The 15,857-nt window shown below is 33.5% G+C and overlaps 1 protein-coding gene across 4 annotated transcripts in view; it reads right to left on the bottom strand.

Moving 5' to 3' along the window:
- Window positions 1-15,857, bottom strand: part of LOC149771454 (potassium channel subfamily T member 2-like) — a 274,764-nt gene that overhangs the window by 233,542 nt on the left and 25,365 nt on the right. For all 4 annotated transcript variants that reach the window (XM_089948424.1, XM_089948427.1, XM_089948425.1 and 1 more), the window contains exon 2: window positions 255-323. In XM_089948424.1, coding sequence (XP_089804550.1) covers window positions 255-323 — 69 coding nt within the window. The remainder of the gene's footprint in view (window positions 1-254; window positions 324-15,857) is intronic.

Below are 15,857 nucleotides of genomic sequence, written 5' to 3'. Positions count from 1 at the left end.
AAAAAAGCATTTTTTTAACCTCCTTTACTGTAACATGCAATGGGGTAGGGAAGCAAATTTAATACAACGATATAGTCTAGGTTTAAAAAGGTTTACCCACAAGGAAAAGGAAAGGAAAAATATATTTTATCTTGCATGTTCCTTGTAACATCAAATTCTAATAATTAATAACACTGATGGTCAAAATAAGCATTGCAAGCAGTTTTCCATAAATAATAAAGCAAAAAGTAAATTTGGAAATCTTAGAATCTTACCCTGGAGGAATGCTCTCTTCAGAATCTTGTCGCACCAATTCCGATGATCGCACTTTGTTTAAAATTTCTCTGAAACAAAAATGGGAAAAAATTTAAATGAATTCCACAAAAACCAGTGTTCCTCTCCAGTCTCAAATATCTGGCGTTAGTAAGATCCCTTGCATGTCTTGGGCAGAGTGGCAGCATGTATTGGTGTGTGTGTGTGTGTGTTTGCATATATAAAATGAACATAAAACTTCCGCAAGTGCATTACAGATGTGTATTATATTATTTGTGCGAATCTGTTCTTCCTGAGCTAATAGCAACTCTTCTTCTGGAGCCTTGTGGCTCAAGGGTTTGCATCATGTCTGAATAGATACTGGTTTAACTATTACCAACAACTCGAGTTGATTACTATGGTGTATCCTTGGGCAAGTGCTTTCCTCCAGTTGCCTCAGTGCTAAGTAACATTTTCAATTTAATGTACCACAAATCAAACCAAATCTCCTGTCTAAAAAAGAAGGACCAGTTTACTTTTCGATATTAACATGGAGACTTTGAATTAAATGCATTTTAGTCAACAATGAGATCCAGTGGTTTATTTTTATTTTGTCTTCATCGCAGCAGGTGAAGTGACTGTATCTAGGGCAAAGATATTAAATGAGATCAGACCCCTGCCAAACCTCACATGTACATCTGCTACTGAAAGTCTCAAGAATGACGTGCAAGAAAATGAGACCGGTACCCAAATCTAACTTTACCTATTTCATAGATGTTGATCCTTATAAATGATGACAACATGTGCAAGATGTCCATTCTCAAATCATGTATCATCGCTATCCACAAGAAATGCATATCATGTGGTCCAGACCAATATAAAGCGAGATCCATACCTTCACAAGTCACACAGGTAAGAATCAAAGAAAAATATATCTTGCCCAGCAGGATCAAACACAGATATGAATGCTTCTCCTGTTTGGCAATTTTTAGCTCTTGTTCCATTTTATCGCCGTTTCCTGTAGCCAGTCTGTACTATTGGTTTAATGCACAGTTAAGAATACAAATGTGGTCAAGCTCCATGGTAGTACATGTATATTACACATTGGTGTTTTCTTCTTTCGATATCTGACAAGAATGATTTCCTAATTTTAACATATTACTGTAAATTTTATAAAAAAAACAAATCAGTATTGTTTTCCTGCAGTAAAAAAAATAATTTGTTAAATAATTATTTTGCAGTTATCTAATGATGATTTAGGGGAAAAAATGTGTGTTTCCAGTCAGCTGAACGTCACTTATTTGTTGTTGCTGACCCTAGCATTTTATCCCCTTGAGGGATTTTTTGCTTGTTTGTTGGAATTTCAAAAAAGTCACATTTGTGTATCTAATTGAGCCAGTTTATCGAAGTAATTGAAGTGCTTAGTACATCATATACAATAATCATTATAATATATATAATGTTTATACAAAAATCTACTTACCTCCCTTAATTTTAAACCAGCGCAATTAGGAAACAGTTTTATTTGGCTTCATTGTTAAAAAACCCAAAATGCATTGAGGAAAACATGTGTTGGCTTTTCATTATGAATTCATTGCTTCAATTCCAACACCTATCCACCACCAACCCCACACCATGTAGAGAAAAACTTCAACAGTTTAGCCTTCATTCATAGAATTCAATATTCCAATCCACTCTGTCCACAAACACACACCTTTTTTAAACAACAAAAATTGTACAGGTTATTTTTAAAACAAAGGAAGGTTGTATTTCGTAAGAGTTCTGAGTTTCTAATGCACAAGACCGACATCATTAAAGAAGGGAGGACAGATAGATTGCCACCATTTTTGGCAGCTTGATGTTAGTTATCAAAAGTATTAAAATTAACAGCACAGGGTTCAATTCCTGATTGGAACCAATACCTCTCAAACAACCTTTGTTTTGTGTGTGCATGTGTGTGAGTGTGTGTGTGCCCCTCTCTCATAATAGACTTACAAAAGGCATTGAACACAATGAATGATTCCACTTTTGTGAAAAATTATCTGTTATACAAATAATTCAACTGATCTGTTTCAATCATATCTAACTATTATTGACCTCACTCCAAACTTTTAATGTAACTGAAATAAAGTCTTAAGCCATGACAATATCCAAGGCCCCATGACAATATCCAAAGCACCATGACAAGCCCCATGACAATATCCAAAGCCCCATATTATTCAAGGCCCCATGATAATATTCAAGGCTCCATGACACTATCCAAAGCCCCATGACAATATCCAAGGCCCCATATTATCCAAAGCCCCAAGATATTATCCAAGGCCCCACAACAATATCCAAGGTCCCATGACAAACCCCATGACAATATCCATGGCCACATATTACCCAAAGCCCCAAGATATTATCCAAGGCCACATGACAATATCCAATGCCCCACAACAATATCCAAGGTCCCATGACAAGCCCCATGACAATATCCAAGGCCCATCTTATTTTGTCCCATAAATGAAATGGTTATCAGCATACACTGACTGTCAGTTACTTCAGTATGCTGGTGACAGTCACTCATTTTATTATTTTATATCTCAAAAACTGGAAATAAGACTTGAAACAGGTAATCAGTTAGTTGATGACAAACTGCATAGGACTTGAATCGTGTAATCAGTTAATGATAAACTACATAGGACTCAAATCATGTAATCAGTTAATGATAAACTACATAGGACTTGAATCATGTAAACAGTTAATGACAAACTACATAGGACTTGAATCATGTAAACAGTTAATGATAAACTACATAGGACTTGAATCATGTAATCAGTTAATGATAAACTACATAGGACTTGAATCATGTTATCAGTTAATGATAAACTACATAGGACTTGAATCATGTTATCAGTTAATGATAAACTACATAAGACTTGAATCATGTTATCAGTTAATGATAAACTACATAGGACTTGAATCATGTAAACAGTTAATGATAAACTACATAGGACTTGAATCATGTAAACAGTTAATGATAAACTACATAGTACTTGAATCATGTAATCAGTTAGTTGATGATAAACTACATAGGACTTGAATGATGTTATCAGTTAATGATAAACTACATGGGACTTGAATCATGTAATAAGTTAGTTGATAATAAACTACATAGGACTTGAATCATGTAAACAGTTAATGACAAACTACATAGGACTTGAATCATGTAAACAGTTAATGATAAACTACATAGGACTTGAATCATGTAATAAGTTAGTTGAAAATAAACTACATAGGACTTGAATCATGTAAACAGTTAATGACAAACTACATAGGACTTGAATCATGTAAACAGTTAATGATAAACTACATGGGACTTGAATCATGTAATAAGTTAGTTGATAATAAACTACATAGGACTTGAATCATGTAAACAGTTAATGACAAACTACATAGGACTTGAATCATGTAAACAGTTAATGATAAACTACATAGGACTTGAATCATGTTATCAGTTAATGATAAACTACATAGGACTTGAATCATGTAATCAGTTAATGATAAACTACATAGGACTTGAATCATGTAATCAGTTAGTTGATGATAAGCTACATAGGACTTGAATGATGTTATCAGTTAATGATAAACTACATAGGACTTGAATGATGTTATCAGTTAATGATAAACTACATAGGACTTGAATCATGTAAACAGTTAATGATAAACTACATAGGACTTGAATCATGTAATCAGTTAGTTGATGATAAACTACATAGGACTTGAATGATGTTATCAGTTAATGATAAACTACATAGGACTTGAATCATATAATCAGTTAATGATAAACTACATAGGACTTGAATCATGTTATCAGTTAATGATAAACTACATAGGACTTGAATCATGTAAACAGTTAATGATAAACTACATAGTACTTGAATCATATAATCAGTTAATGATAAACTACATAGGACTTGAATCATGTTATCAGTTAATGATAAACTACATAGGACTTGAATCATGTTATCAGTTAATGATAAACTACATAGGACTTGAATCATGTAATCAGTTAATGATAAACTACATAGGACTTGAATCATGTAAACAGTTAATGATAAACTACATAGGACTTGAATCATGTAAACAGTTAATGATAAACTACCCAGGACTTGAATCATGTAATCAGTTAATGATAAACTACATAGGACTTGAATCATGTAAACAGTTAGTTGATGATAAACTACATAGGACTTGAATCAGGTAATAAGTTAGTTGAAAATAAACTACACAGGACTTGAATCATATAAACAGTTAATGATAAACTACATATGACTTTAATCATGTAATAAGTTAGTTGAAAATAAACTACATAGGACTTGAATCATGTAATCAGTTAATGATAAACTACATAGGACTTGAATCATGTAAACAGTTAATGATAAACTACATAGGACTTGAATCATGTTATCAGAATTGATAAACTATATAGGACTTGAATGATGTTATCAGTTAATGATAAACTACATAGGACTTGAATCATGTAATCAGTTAATGATAAACTACATAGGACTTGAATGATGTTATCAGTTAATGATAAACTACATAGGACTTGAATGATGTTATCAGTTAATGATAAACTACATAGGACTTGAATCATGTTATCAGTTAATGATAAACTACATAGGACTTGAATCATGTTATCAGTTAATGATAAACTACACCTTGTGTGTAACAAATGGTTATCTGATAATAAATTATGACTTCAATCAGGCAAATTGATAATATAACAGCATAATGGTATTATTTTTGGTTCGATATGAAAACTTGAAAATATCAAGATTTCTGTACTGTCTTTAATTGTGGTATTATCAAGTCACAAAAATCAGTAAATTATTTAGATCTAATTTTGGATTAGCATTTATCTGGAGAGACAATAGCCAAGTGTAATGTGAAGAAAAAAATGTGCTCTGCACTGATTCATTGTCATTAACTTTTTGTTCTACATGCTCTTCTGGGCTCTGTTGTCAGTAGCAGAGAAACAAGTGAAACCAATGACTTCTAAAAACGGTACTAACAGTTGCCTTGCTTTGTGCTTAACATTAGGAGGTTAGTGTTAGGACTGGGCGGCCCGATGTCAGGATAATGTGTCTGGGTGGGACATGATACTGTCTGCAGCACGATACCCAGGTACTAGACATCATTATAAACTGTCACACTGCAGACATATTAGCAATTTGACTGAATTTTTTTTAAAGCTACATTAAAAATCAAAATCACACAAACACATGCACACATGCAAAGATCTGCTATTCACAAAGAACCAAGTGTGATGGTAAATGTTGAAAATAATCTAACTCTGGTTAAACCATGTATACAAAATGTTCTGGATGGGAAGGTAAATGGGAAAAAAGGCATGTCAGGCTAAACTGGGTATGCAAGCTCTTTCTCTCCATTTTAGTATATAATTTTCAGTACCCAAATTCATGGATTCTGTACCATGTCATTTCTGCCAGTAAACTGTTATAAATTAAGAAATGGCAGATGTAATTAATGAAGGTAAATTATTACAATATTAAAACATGATAATGATGTAATGAAATAAAACTGTATTGCACATACATATTTAGACAGTAATTACTTCAATAGCTTTTGTTGTTGTTGTTGTTGTGGGGTTTCACGTCATTTTTCAGCACAAGATTGGCTATACACGGCGGCCACTATAAATAATGGAGGAAGAACCCAGGAAAACCCCAGAAAGAACCACTAACCCACGAAAAGCTACTGACAAGCTTTCTCACATAACCACATTGACCAAATCCGAGACTCGAACCCACGCAAAGAGAGTCGATATGGCAGCGATCTGTAACGGTGAGCACTTTAGACCACTCGGCTACTTGGGGCCCATACATCAATAGCATGTTACTAATTGCAAAACAAAGAAAGAAAATAAAAGAAGAAAAAAAATGCAATCACCACCTATGTGTAAACAGTACACTGAGTGAGGATTCAATGAATTGATTCATTTTTCTTGTCAATTCATTTTATTTTTGTTGTTTGCATATGTTATAATTATAAACATATAAAATGCAGTTCAAAAAGTGAGTTCCTTTGGCGTTTTGGTAAGGGTTTATAATGAGATCTTTAATTATTAAAACTGTTTGCCTACGGACGCTATGAGAAAAACAATCCATAAGCTTTTTGGAAGACAGTATACAAAGGCAGTAATAAATAACAGTGTTTCCCTTTACCCTCATTTGTGCTTCAGAGACCCCCAAATTTTTAATATGACCCCCAGTTTTGATGCCAAAGTTAGACTTTTACTCAGCCTGACCCCCCGTTTTGACACCAAGGAGATTTTTGACTCTCAGTCTTGCACCTCTAGGGGATACACTGAAATAAATAGCAACCATTAAACATTTTCTTTCTGCTCAAAGATTTTATTAATTAACTTTGGAAACTTGTTATGACAAAATATACATAATTTGTTCTGCAGAACAATTAAAAAATAATACAAAATACAAAAGTAACAAGACAAAAACTCCACTGTATATTAAATGTTGCATTTATTTAATAAATGCCAAAGTAATACAGTGATTACAGTGATTTTAAAAGTTAAAACATTGATGAAGCATTCTTTTTTTCAATCTCTTTTTTTAAATCACTCGTTTAAAAACCTGAGGTTAGTAGGTGATCTGTCATATATGACAGTTCTGGTCCCCACTAGTCTGTTTCAGGTTGGTTTCTGTAATGTATGGATAAAACACATAAAACATTTTTTTTAAATCTCTTTTTAAAAATAATTTGTAGATTTTAACAATAAAAAATAGTAGGTGCAGAAAACCAACAACAAAACAGACTTTATGTCCTACCACCATCAGAATCACATGTATGATCATATTTTTTTCAACTCTGATGATATCTTTGCAACAAAACAAAAATTATGTAGCCCCCTAAAATTTAAGGACTCTATGGTTGGTATTGGTTAGCTGTCTGTAGCAACATGAAAATTAAAGTACTTTGAGCCTAATGTCCTTGTTGTTGGTTACTAGCCAATGGAACTTATAAAATATTACTAACTTTATCAAGCCAATAACATGGGAGCAAAGTGCCTTTCCCATGTACATACTGATACAGCTGACCCAGCCTGACCTTGGTAGACACTGAATCCATGACCCCTGGATTAAGAGTCCAATACTCTGCCAACCCAGCTACTGCAGTTGGTCTTGAATCAACTGTAGCATCCTATTAGCAATGCAAGCTCATTTTTATGTTAAGCATCATCTACTTAAGGCAAGCAGAAACAAATACTTTCACAACTTCAATTTAATTTTACATGTCATGTTAGATGTGCATGACTTTTTAAAATTTTTCTTTGATCTGTGAAGCTCACCGAGAAAAGACTACACCGGTCCTATAATTATCTTTACTAGCATTTAATAAATTGTCTACGTGCCAAGGAATTAATATTAAATCTCATCAAAAAGATGAAACTATTAAATGTGTATCATGCAGATACACAAGTTTATCTCAAACACACCATCTAGCTGTACTTGCTTAAGGAGATATTTAAAAAGATTTGCTATATAAACTGCTGATTTTATTTCATTTGAGAAATGTTTCAAAACTTACTATTAATCTGCTCAAATACCTTAGTGACAACAGTTAAAAGGGGTGAGGCTAATCCATGTAACATCCAACTTGATGAAAAATACAGATTTTTGTAAACATGTTATAGCATGTAAATTATTAGAATACAAAACAGGTAACTATCTATAAAATAGCTTATTGGCAAAAAATTAAGCTGAAATGTGCTGGCAGATCTGAGGCTATGAATTATGTTAGGAATAATCAGTAGAATAAACAACCCTGACCTGCAGACACATGATGTTCTTGCACTTTAACCCGAGTTGTGAGTATATATGATAAATTTCAGTAAAATAGTGAAGTGATGTAAATATCAGCTGCATGGAAGAAGGAACTATTCAATTAACCAAACGTATAATTTAAAAATGCCCTTTTCAGTCAGGCGTGTAAGTGCTCATAAATGTGCTTCTATTCATCCTGTTGTTCCATGTTTGAAATTAAAAGCATAGAACAATCATCATCAAATTAAGCAACAAAAAGAAATGATAAGGACAAGATTAATAGGCACAAAAAAATCATAGCATTCCAAAATATTTTTTTCCTTTTGACTGCTGGGTGTAGAAACAGTCTAATATTCTTTAGCAATAACAAGATTTTCAAATTATCTGCAGTAATGCATACACAGCATGTCATCTTGGCATCATTTCATTCAGGACAATGTACATTTCATTAGAAGAAAACAAATGTCATTAGAAGTAAGTAGATATCATTAGAAGCAAGTTGATATTATTAGAAGTAGATATTATTAGAAGTAGATATCATTAAAAGTAGAAATCATTAGAAGTAGTGGTCATTAGAAACAAGTAGATATCATTTAAAGTAGATATTAAAAGTAGAAATCATTAGAAGTAGATATCATTATAAGTAAATATCATTAGAAGCAAGTAGATATTAGAAGTAGATATCATTAAAGGTAGATATCATTTAGAAGTAGATATCATTAGAAGCAAGTAGATTTAATTAAAAGTATAAATAATTAGAAGTAGATATCATTAGAAGTATATATGATTAAAAGTAAACATCATTAAAAGTAGAAATCCTTTAGAAGTAGATATCATTAAAAGCAAGTAGATTTATTAATTAAAAGTATAAATAATTAGAAGTAGATATCATTAGAAGTATATATCACTAAAAGAAGAAATCATTAAAAGTAGATAGCATTAGAAGCAGATATCATTAAAAATAGAAATCATTAGAAGTAGATATCATTAGAAGTAATATCATTAGGAGTTAATATTATGAGTAACATCATTGAGAATAAATATCATTAGAAGTAAGTAGATATCATTAAAAGAATAAATCATTAAAAGTAGATATGATTAAAAGTAGATAGCATTAGAAGTAGATATCATTAAAAGCAGAAATCATTAGAAGTACAGTAGTAGATTTAATTAAAAGTAGAAATCATTAAAAGTAGAAATCATTAGATGTCTTCTGATGAAAATTCCATGTCACAGTGATCATTCAGTGAGAGGGGGTAGTAACAAGATTTTTAAGAGTTATTATGGAAGCCATATTGGAGTACACTGGAATCATTTTCATTTAGTGCCAACCATGTATCACAAGTGTACTGGTGAAAACACCATTGATAAAGCTATCCCATTTGGGAGGAGTAGAGATAAAAGTAAGTTTCAAGACAGCCAAAATGAGGATTAGTCAATTTCATTAAGGACCAAATAGGAACCATAAAACTCCTTTGATGAAATCCCATGCCAAAATCACTTTCCATTTAGCAAAAGTGAGATTTTTAACATGGTCATATATCTGACATCAGATCAGCACCATTTTAATACAGTATCAACGAAATAATATAAGAAGTCTTTCCGTGTAAGCCCATTTCTGATACGAGTCTTTCAGCTGGACACTGTGGCAGCATTCTTTCAGCTGGACACTGGCAGCATTCTTTCCGTTGGACGCTGTGGCAGCAAAACTGGATATCAGATCCGCCTCATAAATAGTCTTTTAGTGAAAACACTATGTCAATATCACTTTCTATTTAGGAGATGTAGTGATAACAGATTTTCAAGATGGCCACTATAGCTGTCATTTTGGGCCTCATACTGGCATCATTTTCTTCGAAGGCCAGCTAGACAGAAGAATTCTTCTGGTAAAAATCCCATGGCAAGGTGACATTCTGTTCAGACTGTTGTGATAAACAAGATTTTCAAGATGGCTGCCATATTTGATGACTGATGTGCAATGTTTTTAAGGACCAGCTAGACATCACAAGAATATTCAAGTGAAAACTCCATGCTGTTTTGACATTCCTCGTAAGAACAGCAGTGATAATCAGGATTTCAAGGACTGTCATGGTGGCCATATTGGGTGCCATTTCTGCATCATTTCCAAAGAGGTCATAAGAAATGCATATGCATAATCATCTTATTAATATGCATGGAATCAGAGAATTATCAAACTCTTGATCACGAAAATCAGCATATGAAGTCTGATCAAAGTCTGGTCAAAAATATAGATTTAATAGTGGTATCAAGTTCGCCAATCAAACGCAAAATAACATCATTAATATTTATGGACCAGCCTAACTTTCTCAATTGCCCAACATTCATTGTTATACGAGTCCACATTCCAATTCTGACCAAAACTGGATCAGAAGTAAGGCCCCAAAGTGGCAGTAAGCCCAGCCAAACAGGTGCAAGATCACCTAATTAATGTGCACGTATCTTGTTCAAAATTTTCAATTAGTTTCATGATTTAAACCTATATTACACGTGTGATAAAAACTGGATTACAAATATGGCTTCCAGACTAGTAACCAGCTCTGCTAATCAGATACAAGACTGCATCGCTAATATGCATGGATCTCTCCATGGAACCCATCCAAAATTGATATGATACAAGTCCATATTTCAAGTTTAATCAAAAATATGGTTTTCAGACTGCTAAGAATCAATCTCAGCTACTTAGGTACAAGATTACCTAATTAATATGCATTCATCTTGCACATTATCGAACTTACACGAAACAGTGATGGTATAAGCATATGATCAAAATCAGATCAGAAATATGGCCTCCCGATTATTGCAAAATTCCGGTGGTGAGGTTCAGAACGAAGTATATTTTAGGATCACGGATAAAAAAAGGGGGTAGGATTCACTGGTTTAATCAAAAGACACAGGACATCGGTGCTTACTAAAAGAACTTGTGCACGACTTAGATGTGTTCATGTTGATTTTGAGACAGTGGCAGAAAGCTCTAAATTATGACTCGTATCATACAGAACGGTTATTGTTTTTGTGGGGGTTTTTTTGTATATAAAAAGCCTGTTTGAATTTATCCCCTTCATGTTTCTTTCTGTGTAATTTTTGTTGTTGTTGAATTTTTCATTTTGACTTGCCCATGTTGTGAGCCACTGATCGAGATTTTTTGTAAACAACATAAATTATGAATATTGTTATACTTGGAAAGTTGCTTTTTTTATTGTGGGTTTAGTTTTTTAGCACAAGATATGCTACAGATGGCGGCCGATATAACTGGTGCGGGAAGAACCCGGGAAAATCCCGGTAGGAAACCACCGGACGCACGGGAAACTACTGGCACGCTTTCTCAAATACTTATATTGGCCAAGCCCAGACTCTACATCGCACGAACCGAGGTGAATAGGCAGTGGTGGGTCAAAGCTAGCACTTTAGACCACTTGGCAACCCGGTGCCCCATACTTAGAAATACTTTACAAATGCGATAAATATAGGATCTCACACGAATGCTAATTTCAAATTAAATTTATGAAACGAGTTGAATAACTTCAATCTTCAGCCTTTTATAACCACGCAGCAGAACAGTGTAGTGAAATGAGTGAAATACATTCTAATGCATCGCCTCGAGCGTTAGGCCTTTCCTTTGCATAACGTTAGGGCGCTATGTTGTGTTTTTACAAAATTTACATACCTGAAAATTATTTTATGGATATATTACGTAAACAGCATAGTAGTCATGTGATAAAAAGTTTTATTTTACTCGAAAAAACGAAAGTTCGCGATGACTGCTAATTCCAGATTATCACGTACCATTTCAATGTTAAAAATATAACTCACATTTATCTAATTAAAATTGTTATTATATTATCTAAATTTAATACAACTCTGACTAGTGAAGAACACGAATCTTATGATTACGCCAAAAATACAAATAACCAACTTAATACAATTAATATATATCTCGGTACAACCAACTCAATGCCAGAAACCTTTGAGGAGAACTTGAAAAAGAGCTGAAATGTCTCGGGGCTGAAACTTCTGGCAACCCCGACAAACCACGAATTTAATTGCCAGATGAACAATGACTTTACGTGAAAACAATATGACCTCTTCTCAAATCCATGAAAAATTTAAACCGCTCGTTTTTTTTTTTTGTTTTTTTTTCTCCAAAACAGAGGTGATAAAGAGATATCCAAGAACGAATATATATATATATATATATATATATATATATATATATATATATATATATATATATATATATGCTAACATCAATACTCACTCTTTTGGAGTTGGCGTTTCTAACAAATTGCAAAACGGCTGGTTGTTATCAAGATTTTGGACAGAAAGCATGCTTGCTCCTTCAATAATTTTTGACACTGTCCTATTTTCCTGCAAATTTTCTTTTTCTTCGAGTTTATTCCCCTGGTTATTATGCTGCAAAAGCACACATCCCGTACTCTTGCTTCCCACATTATTAATCTCTGCTACTTCATCCTCGTGTATAACGTCCATCTTCTGAATTTTATGAACAATTTCCTTTTCTTTTAATGTATTCCCTTTGTTATTTTCATGCAAAATCACGTGTTCCTCAGTCTTGCTTCTCTCATTTTTTTCTTGGATCATCCCGTTTGCTTCATCCTCGAGACTAATGTCGGCATTCTCCATTTTCTGCAAAATATCCTTTTTCTCGAGTTTATTTGCCTCGTTATTGTTCTGCAAAATCTCATTTTCTTCAGTTTTGTTCACCGTATTACTTTTCTGGATGATCCCCAGTGCTTCATGAGTTTTAATACCCACGTCACTTTTTAATGCAATCCCGGATTCCTCAAGTTCACTCGCATCATAAGAACCATCAGACATTTTGTAATATTTTACCCAATTCTTCTGTAATTATCTAGGGAACCTGTTATCTGTACACATTCAGCTCACGTTATAGACGAGCGATACCCATTACTAGTCACCTGTATTTCATGATATACTGTTCAAAATAGGACACCAAATCACACTTCGATGGCCCAATATATAAAAATCACTGAGCGGCTTTACCTTCCTGCATTACCGTTTTGAAAAAGCCGTCATGCGCTATAGCTCTCAACTGTAACGTGTAAGTTTCCACACTGGCATGCAAAAAACGCATATCAATAAATTATTCGTATATTTCCCATAAATCCTATAAGACTGATTTCTAAGAGATTTTTGCTTTCGTCCGGATTCGTGCAATTCGGACACCGATTTACATATGTTTGAACACAAAGGCGTGTTCTATATTAGCATAAAATGTAACAACGACATGAAGATATAATGAAAATGCGGGCAATTCGATGAAAAATAATAAATACCTCTTCTGTTAGAACAATGCTATCGAAAAAAAGACAACTGTAACTGATATCTTGGGACTGATACTAGAAAATTATCATTTTCTTGTCCTAAGACATATATGCACTATAATCGATCGGTGTTCCAGACCCCAAAAAATCAAAAGATAATAGTTAAAGATGTTAAAAACGTTAAAATTAAAATAAAAAACGTAAAAAACGTATTTTTTTCTCAATAAATAAAAAACGAAAAAAAAAAAAACGTTCCAGTAGTTTTTAGGCAACACAAAAATCAATATTTTACTTATTTACACGCTACATACCAGTTTTAAAGTTTCAGTGAAACAAATATGAAAAAATGTCAAAAGTTTTAAACTGTTGTCCAGATAACATTGAAATTTTCTTCACTCAATGTCGTTATCACCATCTAACTGATGTGACCACTCTATGGTTTCCTCCATATAATAACCTTTATGGCCGATGATAAAAAAAAAAATGGGAGTACCAAATATAAAAAACGCAAAAAAATAAAAAAACGTAAAAAAACGCGTTTTTCGAGGTAAAATAAAACACGTTTTTATCATCTATGGTTAAGATCGCCATATGTTACAAACGCAGTGACCAGCTCTTATTCAGTTATCAAGTTAAAAGAAGTTTTAAAACCTACGGTCGTTTTTATATAATCGTATGAGCATATTTTCGATTTCTCCAACATGAAAATGAAAGAGTGTCTTGTTCAAGGGCTCCATGGCAAATACTTTCGTGTTTTTCTTTTTCTTTTTAATGTAATTTATAATTACATCTTATTATTTTATATGACATTTTAGCGTTATTTCAATTGCTTTTTATTTTTCTAACGTGGTCAAGAGTTAAATCTTGTTAAAATTTTAATTATTTAAGCGGTGGTAAAACGTAGTGTAAGCCAAATAAAAATAAAAACACAGAAGAAGAATCAATACTTATAAACATATGAAGCAAATGTGATGAGATGTGATGTGATTTTTATTTTTAACGTAGCTTTAACAATTTTTCAGTCATATCGCTACGATGTCTGCAATGTGGCAGTTTATAGTGATATCTAGCACTGAGGCATCATACCGCAGACATGTAGCATGATGCCCCACAAAGTCACGTTATCTTGACACCAGGCCGACCAGTCCTAACACTAACCTCTTAATGCTGAACGCAAAGCAAGGCAGCTGTAAGTACCATTTTTGTAAGTCTTTGGTATGACTCGGCCGGAGATCAAACTCACGACCTCTAACCACTAGGCCACCGGAGCGGTAAGTCAGTATGTCAAACCCACGACCTCCCGCATCCGAGGCGGACGCTCTAACCACTAGGCCACCGGAGCGGTTTATATGAAGCAAATAATAGCCGTATACAAAGTCAGACATTACAGAATTATTGAAACCAATAATGTTAAATACAGATCAAACTGTTACCGTTTTCATCTTAGCACATACTTTAATCTCGGAAGTTCATTCCACTCTTAATTTTCGCAATCTGGCCGAGCAGATAAAGGACAGGCTATTATTAATCACAAAACAGACACATTGTGCAGATAACAATACATTAATAAAAGTCAAATGTTATACGCGTCAGTGTGGGGCAGTGAGAAAGTGTTTGCCAGGTGATAATCTCCTAATGCTGCGGGGCAATCGAATCTAGACAGTCTATAATAACAGTATTTGCTAAGTCATTTATACCTTACAAAATTCGTATAAACATCTATATGTTTATAATGGTTATCAGATCAGGTGCAAGTTTCTAAGTTATATAGAATGATTTGTTTGGCAAGTACTGCATGTCAACGATGAAGGCGTTATTTTCCTTGTCATAATAACGGTACCGCGTCTTAAAGAGCTTAGGGCTTAAATGTTCAGTACAGAAAGCATTGTAATTACGGTAGATTTGCAACAGTTTGATTATATTATTGTGTAAAGCTACACCAATTCATTTGTGCATAAAATTTTTGGAGAAGTCATTGTCCATTTAGACACAACATTGTAGTAATGCTACATTTTACAACGAAATTACATACAACTGAAGACTAACAAAACTGAAATATCTGTATTGCTTTTCTTAAACAAATAAGCATCTATCTAACTCATAGCATTCAATAATAATATGGAACAGCCCACCACAGTCAAATGGTAAGTCGACAGAATATCCACTTCTCTAAGCTGGATAAAACTATTAGAAGCGTCCTCGTAGTACATGAAAATGTTACAGTGGTTTTTGTCCCAGCATATATGCAGACTTTAATTCATTATGGGGTATCTGAATTTTGGATTCTTAAGAAAATGAAACCGAAATTGTTCTACTAGTCGGCAAGTTTAAGATTAAAAAATGTATGAACTGCAAGTAAATGACGACAAGCACCATGCTTTTATCCACTGCACGCGAGCTTCTCAGCTGGCAGAAGACTCCACAACTGCACGCAAGTTTCTAACCCGTAATG

This window comes from Sinohyriopsis cumingii, unplaced genomic scaffold (genome assembly GCF_028554795.1).
Source record: "Sinohyriopsis cumingii isolate HCF-2022 unplaced genomic scaffold, ASM2855479v2 utg001837l, whole genome shotgun sequence".
Lineage (NCBI taxonomy): Eukaryota > Metazoa > Mollusca > Bivalvia > Unionida > Unionidae > Sinohyriopsis > Sinohyriopsis cumingii.
This window is presented reverse-complemented; position numbering and strand designations above follow the sequence as displayed.